This window comes from Erinaceus europaeus, chromosome 21 (assembly GCF_950295315.1).
Source record: "Erinaceus europaeus chromosome 21, mEriEur2.1, whole genome shotgun sequence".
NCBI lineage: Eukaryota > Metazoa > Chordata > Mammalia > Eulipotyphla > Erinaceidae > Erinaceus > Erinaceus europaeus.
Window position 1 is genome coordinate 26,629,593 of NC_080182.1, and position 21,501 is coordinate 26,651,093.

At 53.2% G+C, this 21,501-nt stretch overlaps 1 protein-coding gene across 3 annotated transcripts; it reads right to left on the reverse strand.

Annotated features, from left to right (window-relative positions):
- Window positions 1-108: 108 nt before the first annotated feature.
- Window positions 109-20,471, reverse strand: PLCD1 (phospholipase C delta 1). Of its 3 annotated transcripts, XM_007517066.3 has the most exons (15): window positions 20,161-20,471; window positions 12,323-12,487; window positions 6,824-7,052; window positions 4,544-4,673; window positions 4,214-4,445; window positions 3,151-3,352; window positions 2,680-2,824; window positions 2,448-2,597; window positions 2,204-2,359; window positions 1,814-1,970; window positions 1,537-1,653; window positions 1,008-1,186; window positions 783-915; window positions 546-695; window positions 109-378 (listed from the first exon to the last, which is right to left on the reverse strand). In XM_007517066.3, exons 1-15 carry the CDS (start codon window positions 20,192-20,194, stop codon window positions 293-295), a joined length of 2,265 nt encoding a protein of 754 aa, XP_007517128.2. In that variant the 5' UTR covers window positions 20,195-20,471; the 3' UTR covers window positions 109-292. The 3 variants fall into 3 exon arrangements, with proteins under 3 accessions (XP_007517128.2, XP_060036596.1, XP_016041032.1); XM_060180613.1 differs by lacking the exon at window positions 20,161-20,471 and having other exon boundaries at window positions 6,824-6,945; window positions 12,323-12,462; XM_016185546.2 differs by lacking the exons at window positions 6,824-7,052; window positions 20,161-20,471 and having other exon boundaries at window positions 12,323-12,456.
- Window positions 20,472-21,501: the final 1,030 nt, after the last annotated feature.

Consider the following 21,501-nt stretch of genomic DNA (forward strand, 5'->3'; position numbering starts at 1 on the left):
CTCCTTCACAGAAAGGGGGGTGGTGGCTTTCATGCTGGTCCCTCTTGCCCAAAAGGACAGTCCTCAGACAGGGGCTTTCCCTGACAGCCAGGTAGAGACGCCACATGGTTTAGTGTTAAGACTTTTATAAAAACCCTCAACCTGGGGCTAGCCAGAAGGTGGAGAGTGTTGCAGTGTTGTTCTTAACGGAATTGAGGATGGCTCCAGAGACTGGACCAGCTCCTGGGGCCCTGAGAGGCAGCAGCACAGACAACGTGTTGGAGCTGAAGGCAGCTCTCCAGGCTCCCCAAGTCTAATCCTGGAGGGACACCTTCACGAAAAGGGTAGCAGATGGGAACTGGTCTCCATTCTTGGACAAGAGGTGAATATGACGGTAACCTGGCAGGTGGATGGGGTGAGAGGGGGATAAGCACAAAGGAAGAGTTCAGGTCACCCAGGGGCTTTAGGGGCCAGTTGGCCTCAACCCAAGAGATGCCAGGCCCTGCGCCTCCCCCACCCACCACTCCATGTCGCGGACCCCTCCCCTCCTTTCAGCAAGCACTCACCCTGCTTGAGGCAGCTCAGGGGGATGGTGCACTGGCCAATGAAGTCGTTCTTGGAGGAGGCGTCATAATCCTCCACCATGAAGCGCACGAGGGCAAGTTCAGGCACAGTCACTTCAAACTGAAACTCCACATCCCAGTTTGGGTTGAAACCTATGGGTACAGGCACCACATGTCAATGGCATTGGCCGCCGGCTCAAGAAGCTGGGAAGCAGGGCCCAGTCCAGTCCCAGCACATACCGTTATTGGTCACTACAGATGTATGGCGACTGGCCACGTCCCGGCTCACCCCGTGAATCTCCACAATCACCTTGGGATCCACGATGGAATTCTTGCTCTTGTTGACTTTGGGCAGTTGCTGCCCTGAGATAACCTGGGAGAGGCAGGGGATAGTGAAGGGCTCAGGCACGGTAGTGAAAGGGAAGGGAGGCCCAGGGCACCAGTCCCGGCTGTGGCTGGCCTTACCCTGATGAGGAGCCGCTTCCGGGCCCACCAGGGCCCCTCCTTCAGGGCTTGGGAGTTGAAGGTGGAGTTGGGGTCCCGCAGGAAGGCTGGCTTCAGCACATACCCACAGCCCCCATTGTCCTGAAAGCGGCCCAGGTACACATCCATCTCTGGCCCAGGTGTCTGGAAGTTCAGGGCCACTACAGGCAGGACAGAGCAGTCACAGGCTGTGGGCCTCAGGGGACACTGAAGCCTGGAGCCACCCAGTGAGGCAGAATGGAAGAAGTCCAGCATCACCCCCATGTATTACCCTCCCGTTACTCTAACAGGCCCACTCCATCAATCTCCAATTCAACGTCTAGTACAAGAATTCAAAGGATTTCCTTCTCTTGCTGTGGAGAGGATATGTCTAAATGGAGCTCACACATCCCTGCATATGGCAGTGTGTGTGTGTGTGTGTGTGTGTGTGTGTTTTCCTGGAGATTCCTGACCTCTGGTCCTCTGAATTGGAACCCACAGCCAGGCTACCTCCCCTGCTGACTGCCCGTACCGATCTGGCAGCCCCCATTCCACATCTCCACCGGGTTGTAGTTGGAGGAGTCCGTTCTCCTTCCGGCAGGGTAGATCCTACTCAGGTGGTTCACATTGTGGCGGACAAAGCTGTTTCCTGTAGGCAGTGAAAGTGGGTCAGGAGGCGAGGCCTCTGGGAGAGCTATTTCCTTGAACTCTCCCTAGGAACTTCTAGGAGTGACAGCTCTGGGTGTGGTCTGCAGGGGTGGGAGGCAAGCCTGGCTGGGGCCAGCCCAGGCGATCAGAGCCAATCTCACCTGATTCTTGGAGCATCCGGAGCACGCGGTTCTCAGAGAAGGAAGCCATCTCATAGAAAGCCATCTCGGGGCTGCCAGGGCTGGAGAAGCCTGGGAAGTGGACGCTCTTACAGTAGATGACCAAGTCAGAGAGCTCCTGCGCTAGGCTGAGCTTGTCCTGGGGGCCATGGGGAGGCCCGGGTTAGATTCAGAGGCAGGTGGGCACTGAGAGAGCCAAAGACCCAGAGACAGAGACAGACACAGGAAGACAGAGAGAGGGGAGCAGAGGGTCTGAGTGGCGGCCACAGAGAACCAAAACAATACCAACACTCCATGGGGGTGAAGGAGGTAAGTGATGGGGTGGGGCTGCAGGGCTGCTCCCCACACCCTCCCCAAAGCTTCCCCACAGACCTTGGGCTTGTGCTGCACTCGGCTCCTCACTGCCTCATCCTCCATCTCAGCAGCCTCGTCCTCATCTAACACAGTGGCCTCAGGGCCTCCTTCCACTCCCTGGGGCAGGAGCCCCCCAAGTTTCTTCCCCTTCAGCAAGATCTTCCCCTTGAGTTGCTACGGATGAAGGAGCCGTAGGTCAGGACCCAGCTGAGCTCCCAGACAGTCTGCTGACATCTCTGGACACCTCCTTCCCTCTGCACACCTCAGGGGAAGGCAGGCTGGTAGTGACACCCTCCAGCGGTTGGTCCAACAGCAATGGGCCCAGGATGTTGCGCAGGTGTTTCGCCATCACTCGCTGCTGCTCCAGGCTGCAGTGGTTCTCCAGGGACAGGATGACCGGGTAGGGGGAGGCCTGAGGACCCCAGAGCAGGTTAGGAGGGGCGGGCCACTCCCTAACATTGCTCTCGCATTCCACCCCATTGGCAGGTGCCAACCTTGAAGGCATAGTCCCGAATGGCCCTGAGCACATCACAGAGGAGGATCTTGGAGGTGAAAGTGTAGCCGTGGTATATTATAGGCTCCAGGTTGGGCCCGTCCCAGCAGTCGAGCTCCAGGCAGCGACAGCCTTTGCACAAAGCCCTGCGGGAAAACGGATAGTAGCTAGGACTTCTGGGAACTAGTCATTCTGTCCTGCTGCGCAGGCGAGGAGATGGCCCCACCGGCCCCAGATGGCTCTGTCCCCAGACTCATCTCCACCTCCAGGCACGGCTCCACCCACTCCAGATGGGTCAGCCCCCAGACGAGGCTGCAACATGGCTCCACCTACTCCAGGTGACCCAGCCCGATTAGGCTCCACCCCCACCGAGGACCCGCCCGTTCTAGATGGCCCCGCCCCAAACTAGACACCACCCGACCACAACCCCGCCCCTCCTCCGTGTGGCTCCGCCCCCAGACGCCCCACCCACCGAATGTAGGCTTCGGTACTGCTGGGGCCCTTGAGCTGGTCTTCCAGCAGATAGGTGTTGTGCGAGGAGGACATCAGGTAGTGGCTGAGCGGCTGGCTCATGTCCTGGTAGACCCGTCGGTTCGCCAGGCTGAAGGCACTACCGTCGGCCGACAGCAGGTACATGAGAAAGCCGTCCTTGGTCATCCGCCGCTGTGCCTTAGCTGCCAGGGAGGAAGACGGTCACCCTGGCACCACCAGCCCGGGAACAGCCCCCCACCTCCTGTACGGAGCTGGGACACCGAGACTCTTGGAAGGAGGTAAGGTTGAGTCTCCCTATCAGAACCAGCCCAGTTGGGGTCTTGGTTCCTCTGCTTGGGGTCCCCACACTGTGAGGCTTCCTGGAGGCAGGACTTCCCCTCCTCTGTGCCTCCAGAGTGGACCTCGCCCCAGGACAGGGCCCTGTCTTCCCTGCTCTGTCTCAGCTCAAGAATGGGTCCAGCAAGGGCAGAAAGAGACAGTAAACAATGGAACAAAACCAAGCATCGACCTGGGGCCAACCTGGATAAAAACCTAACAGCCTGGAAGCTGCAGAGGGTAGGGCACTGGGCGAGCCAGTCCTCTAATCACACCCAGGTGCTGCCACTGCAGAGACAAAGCCCACACCTGCTAGCCAGAGGCTCCTAGGATGGGTCAATCAGTCTTGACGAACTTTCCCCCAAGCAGAACCACACTTGCCTGAAAGCTTCATTTGCATAAGTGGCACCCCCCCCCCCTTTTACTCATATAGACATGCCTTCCAGGGTTGTTCATGCACACAGGTCTGCGGTTCTAAAGCAGTGAATAAACACTGGATCACACACATGAGTTGTAAAATGGCAACTGCTCAGCTCTGCTTTAACTCGACCAGACTTGGGTTTTCTGGTCAACAGAAGAAAAAGAGCAGTGATGCTGAAGCCCTGTCTGACAGGCACACATTGGCCTGGGGCCTTGTGGCCCTATCTTCCAGCTCCAGCACCTGGGCAGCTCTCCCAGCCCTGTGTGGCCCTGGTACTGCAGGTCACAGGTCCTGGTCAGGTCCTTACCAGTCTCACTGGGCTCATAGCGCTCAATGAGGGAGAGGGCCAGTGCAGGCCCTGCTGCCTCCTCCCTCTGCTGGTGCTGTAGAAACTTCACTAACTGGTCCACGGACAGGGTCTCCCCAGAGCCCACAGCCTCGGCAAAGGTGCGGTCGATCTCCCCCCGCTTGGTCAGAATCTTGTAGAAGGTCTCGATCTCCTCGTCCTCCAGGGAGTCTGTCTTGGAGTGGTCACACTCCTGCAAAGCCAGGGCAGCCAGCGGGGCAGGGTTCTGATCAGGCCCGGGCTGGGGACCAGAACCCACTGCGGCTCTGCCCCGCCCTCTGCCTGCCTCACCCTGAAGATCTTGCGTGCGTAGCTGTCATCCACCTGGATGTTGAGCTCCTTCAAGAAGTTCTGCAGTTCCTTGAAGCTCATCTTGTTGTCCTTGTTTTTGTCAGCTTTTCGCAGGCAGGAGTGAATCCAACTGGGCAAGAAGTAAGGAAAGAACTCGAGAGCCCTGGTACCCCAAGCTCCCAGCCAGAGTCCAGGGTCTGTTATTGGGTTCAGGTGGGCTGAGCTCCATGCAGGCCTGGCCTAATGCATGTCCATGTTTCAGCGATGAGGCCTGGTGACCTATCAGAGGAAAACTGTGCATCCTATTTAAGGGGTCTTTTATCTATTTGCTGATTATGAATCTTTTCAATTAAATTCTTTTAACTATATAGATTTTTGCATTGATTTACAGTATTACAAGATTTTAGTAATATAATTTCACTCACACACACACACATATACACCAGGGAAACGTTTATAACATGCATACTCCTAAATGCTAGGAGTTTCTGTGAGCACCGTTCTTTGCACTGTAATGTAAAGTGGTAAAATTGAGCAGTCAAAAAGTTGATCACTAATTTGCAGTGCATTCAGTCACTGGAATTAAAAGCTGCTTGTGGAGACTGTACTAACTCAGAGAAATAATGACCCAGTATTGTAGTAGAAATAGATAAGAAGTTCCACTGTTTTTGGCTACTAAGTAAATTGAAAGGGGGGAAAAATGACTAGGGGGAGAAACCAAATATTAACAATATGTTGAGGAGATACATCTTTGTGAACCTTTAAAACTTTATCCTAGAGAGTCAGGCGGTAATGCAGTGGGTTAAGCGCACGTGGCACAAAGTGCAAGGACAGGCGTGAGGATCCTGGTTCGAGCCCCTGGCTCGCCACCTGCAGGGGAGTCGCTTCATAGGCTGTGAAGCAGGTCTGCAGGTGTCTGTCTTTCTCTTCCCCTCTCTGTCTTCCCCTCCTCTCTCCATTTCTCTCTGTCCTATCCAACAACAATGACATCAATAACAATAGCTACAACAATAAAAAACAAAAGGGAGTAAATAAATATATATTAAAATTTTTTTTAAAACCTGCATCCTAACAGGTTCCTATTTTCCAAATTTAAATATGTATATACATATGTATATGTTTATGTATATGTGTATATATTTTATTATTATTATTTTTAATATTTTATTTATTTATTCCCTTTTGTTGCCCTTGTTGTTTTATTGTTGTAGTTATTATTGTTGTTGTCGTCGTTGTTGGATAGGACAGAGAGAAATGGAGAGAGGAGGGGAAGACAGAGAGGAGGAGAGAAAGATAGACACCTGCAGACCTGCTTCACCGCCTGTGAAGCGACTTCCCTGCAGGTGGGGAGCCAGGGTTCGAACCGGGATCCTTATGCCGGTCCTTGCAGTTTGCGCCACCTGCGCTTAACCCACTGTGCTACAGCCCGACTCCCGTATATGTGTATATTTATGTGAAAGATAAGATTTATTTTTTTATGGGGAAGAGAAACAGGGATTAGAGCAGTTCTCAACTGGGGATGTGCACTATCAGGGAGTAAACCGGAGCCTTGGGCATACAAGCCTGCATTCTACCACTGAGCAGCCTCCCCAGCCCCTACATGAGGGATAGTTAATGACAATGCCAGGCTTAAAAAGAAAGTTCAGGGCAAGGGAAATAGCATAATGGAGACTCTCATGCCTGAAGCTCCAAAGTCCCAGGTTCAATCCCCAGACCACCATAAACCAGATTTTTTAAAAAATCAAGTTCAGAGTGGTCCAGCCAAGCATGCTCACCTTCTGTTGGTTGCTACTCACCATCCAGGAAGCCTTTGTTGTCTCAAGGTCTGGAGGTCTTGGATCTATCTGTTGAAACCCTAATACCAGTGTGATGATATATGGGGATGGAGTCTTGGGAAGTTTAGGTGAGATTGTGAGGGAAGGTCTTCACGATAGCATTAGTGCCCTTATCAGAAGAGACACCAGAACTTACTTTCTCTTGCTCTCTTTCTCTCTCTCTTTCTCTCTCTCTCTCTCTCTCTCTCTCTCTCTCTCTCAGGTAAAGTCACAGAAGGCCACCAGCTACAAGCCAGTAAGAGGATCCTCACCATCATCCAACCCTGATCTTGGACTTCCAGCCTCTTGAACAGTGAGGAAGTTCATTTCTTTTCATTAATCTACATAGTCTGTGCTGTCTCATTATGCTGGCCTGAGCTGACTGCTCCGTCCACGGGTTCCCCAGGGAACCCCGTCAGCCAGTATCCACAGGCTGGGTCTGGACCCGCTGCCCCCAGAAGGATACTGCCGCAGCTTCTGCTGCTGGTTCATAGTTCCCGAGTGGTGGATGATCTTGCGGAGCCCCTGTACCCAGTGCTGGGCATCTGCTGGCGAGGGGGCAATGAGGTCTAGTGTGTTGCGCTGGTCCTTAAAGACAATGGAGAAGCAGCGGTTCTCGGGCACATCGCGAGCAAACTTCTCCAGGCCCTCTGTGCGGTGCCCCATCCGCACATCCTGAATGTCCTCAATGGAGACTGTGAGGAGGCATGGGTTGGGGACAGAGAGCGGCATGAGATCAAGCCCTGCACTGGACATGGCAGATTACAGCTAGAGCTCAGGCCTTGGGGGGCAGACAGTATGAAGAAGGCGGTAGCGCAGCGGGTTAAGTGCACATGGCGTGAAGCGGAAGGACAGTATAAGGATCCTGGTTTGAGCCCCCGGCTCCCCACCTGCAGGGGGGTCACTTCATAGGCGGTGAAGCAGCTCTGTAGGTGTCTCCCCCTCTCTGTCTTCCCCTTCTCTCTCGATTTCTCTCCGTCCTATCCAACAACAAGGACAGCAATAACAACAATGATAAACAACAAGGGTAACAAGAGGGAAAAAAATAGGCTCCAAGAACAGTAGGTTTGTAATGCAGGCACTGAGCCCCAGTGATAATCCTGAAGGCGAAAGTTAGAAAGGAAGAAAGAAAGAGAGAAAGAAAGAAAGAAAGAGGGGGTCGGGCGGTAGCATAGCGGGTTAAGCGCACATGGCGCAAACTGCAAGGACCGGCTTAAGGATCCCAGCTTGAGCCCCCCGCCACCTGCAGGGGAGTCGCTTCACAGGCGCTGAAGCAGGTCTGCAGGTGTCTATCTATCTCTCCCCCTCTGTCTTCCCCTCCTCTCTCCATTTCTCTCTGTCCTATCCAACAACAACAACATCAATAATAACTACAACAATAAAACAAGGACAACAAAAGGGAATAAATAAATATTTAAAAAAAAGAGAGAGAGAGAAAGAAAAAGGAGGATATATGGGGGGGCATAAAGGAGAAAGGAAGACAGACTGAGGTGGAGAAAGGATGAGAGACAGACCAAATGACTGGCTTTTATGTTTATGGATTTATTTATTTTTTTAATTGCCACCAGAGTTATTGTGGGAACTCAGTGCCAACACTATGAATCTACCACTCCAGGTGGCTTTTTTTTTTCTCTCTCTCTCTCCTTTCTATTTTATTTGACAGAAGAGAGAAATTGAGAGGGGAAGGAAAAGAGACGCGCTGCACTGCTCATAAAACAGCCCCCAGCTGCAGGCAGAGGAGTATCCCTGCTGAGTTCTTCTATCCTGCACCCCACCACACCCCAGTCCAGCCAGGGCTAGCCCCAGGCTGGGAATGCAAACAGGAAGCTAAGCCTTAGAACTCTTGACCCAGCATCCCCACCCCACTCCACCCCACCCACACACACAACAGAGAGAAAGACCAGACGCCCTCATGCTGATAACACCTGGGCTGCCTCTGGGAGGCAGAGTAGGGGTGGAGCCAGTGGTGGCAGGATCTGGGAGACACAGGGAACAGGGAGAACTGAGAGGTGAAGAGGAGGGTGCTGCTCCATTCCTCCTTCCCCTGGCCTCAGTTTCCCCAGAAGTAGGTTACAGGTAAGGACAAAAGTCTCACTGTTCACCCAGAGAAGGGAAGCCCCTTCTAGGCATGCCCACCCAGGAGCTGTGTCTTTTAGGTCACATGCCTCTATGTGAACCAATCTGACACCCTGGTCCTGGATCTGATACACCCCTCAGTCCCTCTATCAGGATGTAGGCTCTTCACTCATACCCCTTCATTTTATTTTTTCTGCCAGTGCTTTTTTTCTTTGTTTGTTTTTAATTGCCATCAGGGCTACTGCTGGGGCTCAGTGCCAGCATGACAAAGCCACCATCCCCAGCAGCCATTTTTGTTGTTGTTGTTGTTGTTGTTTGTTTTCCTTTTTTCTATTTTATTAGGACAGAGAAATTGAGGAGGGAGAAGCGATAAAGTGAGAAGCACCTCCCCCTCACTCCGTGGGAGGGACACGAGGCTTGAACCTGGGTCCTTGTGCTTGATCATGTGTGCTCAACCAGGTGTGCCACCGCCCAAGCCCTGCTGCCAGCACTGTTTTTTTTATTAGTGATTTAATACTGTTTTTAAAAATTGAGATAACAGGTATGATTCCATGGTTCCCGCCACTAGAGCTCTGTCCCCATTCCCTCCATTGAAAACTGCATTAGTTCTCCCAAGGTCACAGATAGGGATTAACTATTATTTCTGTAACTACCTATATTTATATAGATTTGCCCATTTTTTTCTACGGCCCTGCCTTCTCTTCCTTTCAAGTCACACCCACAGCCATCTCTGCTTCTGGGCATCCTTCCTTTTTTTCCTCTTTTCTCTCTGGGTCCTGATAGGAGTTCAGAGCCCTCTGGTCACCTTCCCCTATCATTTCTCCCCCTGTGTGAGTATGGACCAAAATTTTTATGGAGTGCCCAGTGCTTCCCCAGTGCATTATACCCCTTTGTGATTCCACCTTTCCCAGTGAATTCTTCTCCCCCCCTTCCCCCAGTACTGTAGGGAGAGGGAGAGGAGAGACACCAGCACACCACTCCACTGTGTATGAAGCTTCTGCTGTGCACAGTACTTCATGCGCTGCCAAGGGCTCAAACCCAGGATCTAGCTCGTGGTAAACTGCACACTCTAACGGGAGCTCTGTCCCAGCCCCCGCCTCCTCCACTCTTCCTCTACATCTTTCCCCCCAGTTGGCCCCCAGCCTGTAATGCGCTTTCTGCCCTGTGCTCACAGCTGTCCCAAAGCACACACAGTGTCAGTTCACCAGCCTTGCTTTCTTTCTCCGTCAAACCCATGCCCCCAAATGTTGGATGCATACCAGGCGCCATGCATCCACACCGACTGCCCTGGAAGCCCGGGGATTCCCCAGGGAATCCTAGGGAGTGTATGATGCTCCTATTCCCAGGCACCAGCTGCCAGTATCTACCAGGAAACCCTGTATCAGGGCAGAGCCTAACTGGTGCCCCAGATAGTGACAAAGCCTCAGCTCTCCTGTGCAGTGTGACGGGCTGCTTTTCTGCAAGCTCGTCAGACCCCAGTCCCTCTGGCCCTGCTCAGCTCAGACACCTCCATGGCTCACAGCCCCACGGACCCAGCTGGGCTCTTGCCATGTAAGCTGCTCCTCTCCTCCTTCTCCTCTGCCTGGCACTGGCAGGCTGGCAGGCCACACCTTCTCAGATTACCAGGCTGTGTCCTGAGGCTCTCTGAACCCTCCCTGGGTTAATGGCATCCTATCATGGCACCTTCGATGGGCTGACTTACCCCTTTTGCTGGGGGTCTGTGTTTGAACTCAGTGGACTGACACTGCCCACACTCTTCCCCCCAATGGCTAAGGATCAGTGAATGAGTGGGGGGTTTTTCAGGGACAGGGGTGGGGTGGGGTGGGAACCTAGTTGCAAAAATCTCTTTGCTACTGCAGCCTTTGGGGGTGTGTGACTATTTAGATTTAAATTAGTTTGGGATCATCAGAATAACTCGCTTGGATAGTGCTAATTTTCCAAGTATACAACCCAGTTTTGAGTTCCGCCCCTACCAAGGGAGCTTCAGTGGTATGCTCTCCTCCATTCTTGCTACTTCTCTGTGTCTATCCATGAATAAGGGGCCAAGGAGATAGTATAGTGGTTATATAAAAGGCTTCCTTAGCTAAAGCTCAGAGCTCCCAGATTCAGTCCCTGGCACCACCATAAGCTAGTCAGTCTCTCCCTCTCCCTCCCCTCTCCCTCTCCCTTTCTCCTTTAAAAAAAATTTTTATTATATTTATTTATCGGATAGATATAGCCAGAAATTGAAAGGAAGGGGGAGATAGGGAGAGAGATGGACAGACACCTGCAGCAGTGCTTCACCACCTGTGAAGCTTTTCCCCTACAGGTGAGAACCAAGGGCTTGAACCCAGGTCCTTGCACATGGTAATGTGTGCACTCAACCAGATGCACCACCACCCGCCCCCCTCCCTCTTTGCACTCTTTTTCTCAGAAAATAAAATAAATATCAAAAAATATTTGCAAGGCCAGAAGAAAGCTCACCTGGGTAGAGCACACACTTAACCATGCTGGGGGACCTAGGTTAAAGTCCCTGGCACCACATGGGTGCGTCACACAGCACCAGGAAAAGCTTCGTGGATGGTAGAGCAGTGCTCTGTGCTATCGCACCTTCTTTCTCTGTCTTCCTCTCCCTCTCTGTCTCTCCCTGAAGTTAAAAGGAAAAAGAAATGCCCACTAGGTATAGTGGAATCACACAGGTGCAAAGCCCCAACACACACACACACACACACACACACACACACACACACACAGAGAGAGAGAGAGAGAGAGGCTAATTTACATTCAATAAAATTAAGAATCCAGCACCTCAGTCACACTACCTACATTTCAAGTGCTCCCTGCTCACAAGTAGCTAGTGGCTGCTGTGTCAGACAGCACAAATGTAGATCCTTTCCACCAACACAGAAAAGGCTTTTCGGTATCATTGGTCTAAAATGTGCTCACCAAATAAAAGCGCAGAAGGAACCTCTTACTTTCAGAATCCTTAAGGAATTCTATGTTAAAGCTGTCTCACAGAGTTTTCTCCCTGAGGCCTCTCAAGTGGACATTCAATTAGTAGCCGTGAGCCTGGGGGTCCTGGGCCTTTTCTGAAGTTTCCCTGAGCCCTCAGACCCTCACCCTGCAGGCAGCTCCTCCTCTCTCAGGCTCTCCCTCTCCCTCTCCCTCTCCCTCCCTCTCTCTTTCTGTGCCCCAGCCCTGCTTCACCTCAGTCTCCTTACTGTGGTTCCAGTCCCAGGGAGGAGCTGTCTCCTGCAGCCCCACCTCACATCCTGGCCTCTGATACCTGGAAGGGCTTTATCTGCCCCGGACTTTGGGCCTGGCTTTTGTTCCTACCACACCTGAAGTTTTTTTTTTGTTTTTAAATTTTTTTATTATCTTTATTTATTTATTGGATAGAAACAGCCAGAAATCAAGAGAGAAGGGGGGATAGAGGGGAAGAGAGACAGAGAGACGCCTGCAGCACTGCTTCACCACTCATGAAGCTTTCCCCCTGCAGGTGGGGACTGGGGATTCGAACCTGGGTCCTTGCGTACTGTAACGTGTGCTCAACCAGGTGCGCCACCACCCGGCCCCACCCCTGAAGTTCTAGCCTACAAGATTTTCTCCTCCTCATAGCTGTCTGAACAAACACCTGTGAGCTCAGACGACAGTTCAGCGTCCCCCACACACTTCTGAGCCAAGTTTTCCCCATCTGCCCTCCTGGTTTTGAACCTTCACCCCCAAAGGTATAAGCACCTCCACCTGTGGTTCTCAGCCCATGACTGCCCCCCTCCAGCCAAGCTTGGGCCTCAGTTTCCCTGTCTGTCTGTGGTTCTACCCCTGGTGGGCCTCTACCCACAGCCAGCATCGATCTCGCCACCCAAAACACAGAGCCGCAGCCCCCCACCCCACAGCCCTGGGCTCTCACATAGCTGAGACTCTGGGCTCCGCATGACCTTGCGGGACTCCTGCCAGATGGTCTTGCAGTCCTCCTGCAACTTGTAGAAGCGTTCTCTCCGCCAAGAGTTGGACTTGACCTTCAGGAGCTGGCTGCCCTTCAGCAGAACCTGCAGGTCCTCATCATCCTGTAGACCTGAGGGACAGAGCCGGATAAGACGGCTGCCTCCTCCAGCAGGGCCACCCCAGGCCCCATCGATGGCCACAGCCATTCGGAACCCTCAGCAACCTCATCCTCAGCCCTCTGTGTGCTACTTTCACCTTCACTCATGCTCTCACCTAGTTCTGGAGCCCTGCCTCCTCCAGGAAGACATCTCTGATTGCCCACTCAGAGCCACACTTTCTGCACTGTGGCCTGCTACCCAAAGCTCTGCTGCTGCTTTCACAGACCCAGGCCAGCCTGAGGCATGGAGTCCCAAGGACGCAGTGCCCAAACAGGAGGCACCAAAGTGTACCAGGACTGGCTACCCAGGAGCCCTCAACCCCAAGCAGACCCCGGACCACACGAGACTATAGAGAGAAAGCCCCACTGTCATGGCCCATCACTGAAACACAGCCCATCTCTGGCACCCACTCTGCATCTCCACTCGTCTCCCTAGGAGTCAAATGCCCACCTCACCTCACCTCAGGTCTACCCCCCAGGCCTAAACCTGTTGACATGACCCTTCAGCCATCTTCTTCCTTCAGCTCCTGCAGAATGGTGGCATCGGTGACCGTGTGAGTCCAGTCTGAGGGGCCTGGGCTTAGTTCCATAGACATTTCTTTTTTGAGGCCACATCCTTCACTCCCTATAGCCTCTCCCACCTTACCCATGACACCCCAGAACCAGCCAGCCTCTCACCCCCACAAGACCTACAGAGACTCCTGAATCACTCCCCCAGGCATCAGACACCTATTTCCTCTCTGTTCCTCCCCAGCCACCCACCTCCACTGGTGACAGGGCACAGGGGTACAGGGCCAGCATCCCTCTCCCCTGCCATGGCCTCAGGCAACTCCTTTCCCTCTCTATGCCTCTGTCTCCCTGTCAGCACTGGGTAACAACAATGCTGGAAGAAGTATCTGTGTCCTCAGAAGTGATGGTCTCATGTGACCTCCCTCCAAATTTGTCCCAAGTGTCACCACCATTTCCAGAAGCCCCCTTTATCTTAGTGGTGGCATTTTATTCTTTTTTAATTTAATTTAATTTTAGTTATAGGCAGAGAGGTAGAGAGTGTTTGTGACAGAGGCCACAGCACTGAAGTTTCCTTCAGCTTTGAACCTGGGTCATACACATGGCAAAGCAGCGCACTATCCGTTGGAGCTATTTTGCTGGCCCTTAGGGTTGTGTCTTCCTCTGTTAGCTGGGACCTGGGGGCTCAGGACAGAGGAAAGTGCCATTTCTGCTGAGGAGGGGGGATTCCACTGTCCTTTCCAAGTTGGGGGGCACAGTTGGGAGGGACATCTCTCCTCCTTCTGCCTGCACCCCACCTCATCCCATTCCCCAAGCTGGGCACATAGATGGGAATGTGGGGAGGGGGGTTGGAAAGCAATAAATGAGCCCCACCCTTGGGTTCTGGAAAACACTGTGGGGAGATGGCAATGTCCATCCTGTCCTGGAGCCAGACTGAGGCCCTGTCTGCCATCAGGCAGAGATAAGTCCCCCATCCCCACCCCCGGCTGTCAACATGGCTTCCGGAACATGGGCCTCGGTCCCCCAGTGGCACTGATTAGAGCTTTGTGTCAGGGCCCGCTGGGAAGCCTGGGCAGGCAACTCCCACTCAGCCTCACTTGAAGCCCATTTGCTCCTCAGGCTTCTGGCTTGTCTACCCCTCAACCCCCCTCCCCCACCGCCATCTCCCTATTCTTAGACAGTCTCTGGGCACCCGAGCCTGAACCCCATTCACTGCCTCCTCCCACAGAAGTGTGGCAGTGGGTGAAGGGTCTCTGGGCTCAAGAGCCTGTAGGGTTGAAGCCTCCCCAGTCTGCTCAGGCGGGCTTCATACACCAGGCAGCTGTCCCAACCTGGGACACAGTGAGCTCCAGACTGCGTGTCACAGGGACTCACTTGACGCCATACAAGACTGCAGTACAAGAACCTCAGCACAATAGTGACAAGAGAAGCCACCCTAATAATGATAGTTGACATCTGAATAAGATACTGCTCCTAGCACATGTATTTAATCCCCCCTTCAACAACCCAGTGAAGAAGGCACTATCATTATTCCCATTTTACAGATGAGGAAACAGAGCCTCTGGGAAGTGGCAGGGAGGAGTCAGGACTCAGAAGTCAGAGCTAGGAAGCTTTTCCTGACGCAGCTGCCATTCTGTCAGAAAATGACTGAGGAGACAGCATAAATGGTTATGTAAAAGACTTTCTTGCCTGAGACTCTGGGGTCCCAGGTTCAGTCCCTAGTACCATAGTAAATCCAGAGCTGAGCAGTGTGCTCCCCCCTCTCTTGTTAAAAAAAAAGTTAAATATATATTTAAATATTTTTTAAATTCTTTACAAATAATGATGTCACAAAGAGTGATGTTAGAAAAATCCACACCTCTCTCTCTCTCACACACATACACACACTCATAACAGGATGACAGAATCACTGTCATCCGGGTCCCCCACTATCACATCTGTCACCCATAGTGACAGGTGATTGCACAGCAGCACACCTTATCACCCACTGGCGCCACAATGTCACACACCTGGTTACACAGCATTAAATAGTGTCATTGCTGCGCAGTGTTCCCAAATACCACCCAAGTGACAATCACCACCGGGGCAACCACTGACTTGTCACATACAATCACAGATTTGCACATCACGGTGCGCCACACGTGTGTCTTGGTTTACACAATCATACCAGACACATATCCAGTTGTCAGCAGGAGGGGCTTGGGGTGATAAGGGGGAGGGAGCTTTGAAGGGGTCCCTTATGTCACCCTGCGTTGTTACCTGGGTAAAAACAGCCCCCACACACTCACAGAAAGACTAAGCACGTCCAATCAAAGGTAGAAGGCCAGGCCCCGAGCTCAGGGACTTTAAAGTCTGCGCCCCGGTCCCAGCAGCCTTCCTGGTCCCAGCATATTCAGTGCCTGCTACGTTCCTTACCCAGACTCTGCACATTCAGCGCCACCTCCTGGAGGTTCGGCTCCTGCAGGCAGTGCGCTCTGGAGCGGTTCCGATTCCAGAACCCCAGACACTGGGTCTGGACCCCCAGGCACTGCATGACGCTCTGCAACGTGCGAGCAACCTGGGGAGCAGAATCTGAGACTGGGCTGCCTCCAGAAAACCCAGCTTCGGGGGCAGAGTCAACGGGCGGGCGGGCGGGGCTAGATCCCGAGTGGGGCGTGGCCTGTCTGGTGGGCGTGGTTTAGAGGGTACCTCGGGCCGGAGGTCTGAGAAAGGGGGCGGGGACAGTCCTAGAGGGCGGAGCCAGTCACTGGTGGGCAGGACCCGACACCGGAGGTAGAACCAGAGCAGAATCTGGGCGGGGTAGAGGAAACAGTCTAGCAAGGGGGACGCCCAGGGGGTGGACACAAGCTCGGGAAGGCTGAATGGGATAACCCAGGAAGCAAATCTGTGCCCCAAATCAGAGTCTAGAAAGTGGTTGGTGGAGGGGGGCCATGAAGCTAGAGCCAAAAAATGTGGGGAGAGGGAGGTGTCAGGACTGGAGGTGACGTGGAGGCAGAGCGGAGGTGGGGAAGGGTGTGGGAGGGACTCCTCAGTGGAAAAGTGGGGCGTAGGGTCAGGGAGGGGGCGGGGTTAAATCAAGGGGCGGAGTGAGTCAGGGCCACGAATTCTGAACCACAACTACCAGACTGAGCAGGGATGTCTGGAGAGCTGCAGCACCTCCGCCGTCTGGGTTACAGGGTCTGGGATGGAGCCTGGGCCAGGCAACCGAGGCCACCAACTTTTTTTTAGCTCACTCAACGAACATATTGTCATTCAGCTTGCTGTTGCCTCACTTGTGAAGCCCAGGACGGTCTGCCCTGCTACTCTTCCTGAGTGGGGTAGTCCCGGAGGTTCTGCATACGAATGGAGTTCATAAAAAAAAAAAAAATGCTGTTCTTAAAATGAATCTATGGACCACTCAGGCTCGTTTTGCTAGATAGATGAGAACAGCTGCAACTTTATACAAAACTGTGCCACCAGTGTGCTGGAGAACAGTGAGTCCTTTCATGTAAGTTACAACTTCCCTTTCATTCGCCCAGCAAGTATTTATTGAGCCCCTACTGTGTGCCAAGGTCAGGCCACCACCCTGAAGCCTGACTCACTCCTCTCTAAATCTGCCTCTGAATAGTTCCTCCATTGGCCTCAGCAGCATCACAGTGAGTCACTGGACAAGCTAGTTAACAGCCCAGTCAAGCACAGTAGTAATAACAATAAACCAAGGCACAGACTGACTTGCTAAACTCACATCACAGAGAATAAGTTAGGTGTGAGTGTGATTAGCTGAAACATGGACAAACTGCTCTTCATTTGACGAGGGAGGAGGCAGAATAAAAGGAGGCCTCTGTCCTAGGGAAACTTCAGGGGGTTTAACTAGAGGAACAAGGACAGAGTGACACTTCAATATATTGTGCTTTGAGTTCTTGTGTTTTATTTTATGCATCTAAAAACAGGATTCTGGGAAGGAATCTACAAGTCTCATCTGATGACCAAAGTGATCAATGTGTGTATAGTATATAGTGTGTATAGGAACCCCGGGAACAGAGCACTTTGAAACACATCTGGGGTGAGCAGGTGGCTGGCCTCCCTAGCCTGCTGTGATGGCATAGCTGGTGTGTGGGTGGGTTGGTGCGGTGTTGTTTACTGGATTTTTAGCCAACCTACATCTCCTGTGTTTTTCGTGCTTAATCCTTAGAAAATCCCCTATGAAGTAAGGATTGGGATCCCATGAGTGAGAAAACAGGCCCAGACAGGCAGAGGGACTAGCTCAGGGCCAGGCAGTCTGTAGAGGCAAAACCAGGACTGAAGCTTAAGTCTTCAGGAGCCAAGCAGAGACTTCTCCTGCAGCTTCCCTGCTCTGTGACAAATGCCAGTTCTTACAATGAGGCAGGAAGGGTGAGGAAGAGGCGGACACCCTTAGTGAAAGGCAGGTGGTAATGTCCCTTGAGACACTGCTGGAGAAGTTAGAACTGGCTGAGGAAGTGGGTCAGAGGGAGAAAGCTGGGGAACTAATGCATCAATCTGAGGGCTTCAGAGTCACAAGAAGGAGGTTCCTAATTCTTGAGCAGTGGCCTGTAGATAACTTGTGGGGCATGACTGTGTGAGTCCGCCAGCTCCTATAGGAAAGTAGCCACCTGCTGGTTCAGATTACCTTACAACTATCACTTCATTCAACCCTCACAGCAACCCTATAGGTTGTGCTCTTATTCCCTATTTTACACATGAGGAAACTGAGACACAAAGAAAAGTGATTTGTCTGAGGAAAAAGTCAAAACTGGGGCTGGAGAGACAGCATAATAGTTATGCAAATGACATGCATGCCTGAGTCTCTGAGCTCTGGGGTTCAATCCCCAGCACCACTACAAACCAGAGCTGAGCAGTGCTCTGGTAAAATAATAACAAAGCTGAGACTTGAACTCACGTCATCCGCCTCCAGGATCTATGTGTATGCTGCTTTTGCATATATCTGGGGTAAGGGAAAAAAAAAAAAAAAAAGACAACCCACAGCTTGGTGGGCCCACCCCAGGTCATGGAGGAGGAGGGATATTTCTACAGTAGAACCTTAAATGCTGAGGCCAGATGATGTGGTCTTGTAGCACATGCCCAGTGCAGCAAGACCCCAAATGAGAAAGGGGTGCAGGCTCTCCTGTGGATGTGTAGACAGCCCAGAACAGCAAAGAAGACAGCGACAGTCACCTCCCACCACCAGATCTCTTTGGGGGCTTCTTGCCTCCCCATCAGGTTTATGGGAGAAAAAGGAGGATGGCTGAGACAAACGACTATTAAAGAAAGTAGTTGTGGATGATGGAGTGGTAGGGATTTCTTGGCAGTGTCTCCCAGCCCTGTGGCATGGCCTCTGCTCTCCGGGGCCACCTGTTAGACACCTGTCTCTGAAGTCCCTCACTGAGCCTCTATGAGCTTCCTCTCTGGGGATGATACCAAAGCTGCCCCAGGAGAGAAAGGAGAGAGAGAGAGAGAAAGCTGGAGAGTATGAATGAGAGAGTTCCATGGGGCAGGTGGCAGTCTAAAGATGGGACAGCACTAGCTAAGGGGTGATGAGAGAGAGAGAGAGAGAGAGCAAAGGTTTCCATTGTGGTCCCCTGATCCCCTCAGCCTCCCTTCTCACCAGTCTGGCAGGATCACTAGGAACACCTCTGACCTGAGAAGGGAAGAGGGAGCACTGGCAGGGGCAGGCTAGACAAGGCTGTCTTGGGGAGCCCAGACTACTGGCGTGAGGGGGACAGCTCTGAGCACTAGGCAGTCTCTCTGGTCTATGGGAATCAAGGCTGAGCCAACTGGGAAATAAGAGACAGACTGAGGGGCTGACTGATGGGAACATCTCTGAAGCCCCCTGAATTCAGGGAGTCTCAGTTGAACAGCTGTCTTCCTCTGCCCTCCCCATCCCCAATCTCTGTATACAGTCCAGATGGATAGGTCAAGGACACTAAAATCTCCAATTCTGAGCATGTGGGGAAGACAAAGGAAAGCAGCAGAGTTAAGCAGCAGAGACGGTTAAGCAGCAGAGTTGTGATAAGGTTAAAGATTGCAGAGCTGCAAGACAGCCTAAGAGTGGTGGGGCTGGATGTACAATGCACTAGGACCTGATTCAAGGCCCTAATGCCCATCTGCAGAAGGAGAGGAGTTTCACAAGAGGTGAAGCAGTGCTGCAAGCAGGTGTCTCTCTCTTCGCTCTGTTCTCCTTCCTGGTTTCTCCCTATCTCCATCCAATAAGAAAGAAAGAAGAGGGAGAGAGAGAGAGGGAGAGAGAGAGAATGAAATGATCTAGGGAATCCAGGATCTCCTTAGAGTGGAGAATTTCCAAGGATGGAGCAAAATAAATAAATAAAAGAATATATATATATATATATATACATATATATATATATATATGGCCCAGATTGCCACACACACACACACCCGCCCTCCACACTGCCCCGTGGAGCCAGATGACTCCCCAGAACCCGCAGCGCTGAGTCTCCTGCTGCCCTGTCTGGAGTGGGGGGCAGGTGTACCTCAGAGCTGGCCCCAGATTTGTTACTCTGGTCAGAGGAGCCGGCTCCGCAGGACAAAAGGAGCAGCCGCGGGCAGGCGGGGCTGACTATCGGCATAGAACCACATAAGGGTGCGCACATAAGGGTGGGTGGCATCTGGTTGTGCTCCCAACCCCGTATGGGACCCCGGCCAACCTCGCTCACCTCCCGGTTCTACCTGGGTTCCACTCGCCCCCCACCCCCCACCCCAGCCCGCCACACCCGCGGCTGACGCGGTCCAGGCATGCCCAAGCTTTGAGGAGCTTCTGGGGCGCAGCAGGGAGAACTTGCTTCTAGGTGGATGCTGGTTCCTCGCCCCCCCCCACCCCAAACCAGAGTGACGACGGGGACAAGGGTAAGGGGGAGGCGCCCCAGCGGCAGAAGGCCAGAGTGCACCCAAATCTTCCGACCTGCACTCCTCCATTCCCCCGATCTGGGGGTGAGGAGCCTGGAAACCCAGGATTAGCATTGCAGTCCTTCCGGGGGCCTGGGGCCGAAAGCCCCACCCCACCTCTTAGGGGGTGACAAAGGGGTCGCAGGGCGGAAGCTGAAGGAGTTGGGGGTCCCCTCCAGGGCCCCCCAGCAGGAGCTCCCCTCAGCGCTAGTCCCCCCCCACTCCCCAATCCCACTCACCGTGCAGGATCAAGAAGTCCTGGCCGGAGTCCATGCCCTGCAGGAACCCGGCCCCGCGTGGCACACGTGCGCCCCGGATACAGCACCCGCAGCCTCGGGTCCGAGCTGTGGACTCCGGAGGCACTGGGACTCTAGGGGTGAGTGGGAGGAGGCAGGAGCTGGGCGGTGGGGGGGGGGGGTGTGGCGCTCCGCCCCCCCCCCCAGGCCGCCAACCCCTGTCTGACCCCGCCCCCTTCTGGGGGACCTAGGCAGGAGGACCGTGGGGGGGGCCTCTCCCCCGGAGGCTCAGCCAACCACCGCCTGGGTGGCCGGTGGGCGCGTCCCGGCCGGCAGACCAGAGAGGCCAGAAATAGCTGAATCCCTCCCGCTTCCTCCTGCTCTGCCGCCACCCACAGGCCCCGGCCCCTGTCATTACCATGGGCGACCCGGCCCCACGCCCTGCCTGTGGGCGCCTCCTCTCTGGGCTTGGGGTGATGCTTGAGCGTCAGTCCCAAGAAGGGACCCAGTAATCTCAGTTAGGCTTCTTCTCTGCGGTTTGCTTTCCGTCCAGCAAAAATGGGCTCCTTCCTTCCTCCCTCTCTCCCGGCCCAGCTGAAGAGTTCCCCAGCCCTCGCCCTAGCTGAGAAGTTTCTAGGGGGAGGGCGACTAGGAGAGGGGTCAGCGGGCAGCATTGTGTCGTGTGAAGCTTGCTTTTGAGCCTCTCATACCACACGCCGCTGGTCATCTCTGCAGCACAAGGAGGGACAGCTGTGGGAGTCAGAGTCAGGTGACTGAGCAAGTGGGCCCTGCTTGTACCCCAACTCCTGCACTCATCTCTTGCAACCCAGATACTAACCCCTTCTCCCCCCAAGCCAGGAATCCTGCTGCCCACCCCCCTTTGAAAAATATCCCCTTAAGAAAACTGGATTTTGGGGCCGGGTGGTGGTGCACCTGGTTGAGTGTACATGTTACAGTGCACAAGGACACAGGTTCGAGTCCCTGGTCCCCACCTGCAGGGGGAAAGCTTCACGAGTGGTGAAGCAGTGCTGCAGGTGTCTCTCTGTATCACCTCCTTCCCTCTCAATTTCTGGCTGTGTCTATCCAATAAATAAATAAGGATTAAAATTTTTAAAAAAGAAAGAAAACTGGATTTTTGTTGTTTATTTTATTTTACTGCCACCAGGGTCATTGCTAGGGGTTGGTGCCTGCATGACAAATCCACTGCTTCCAGCGGCCATTCCCCACCCTTTTGTTTTTTTGATAGACATTGAGAAATTGAGAAGGAAGTGGCAAGATAGAGAGGAAGAGAGAAACAGAGCTGCCTTCAGTACTGCTTCACTGCTTGTGAAGCTTCCCTCCTGC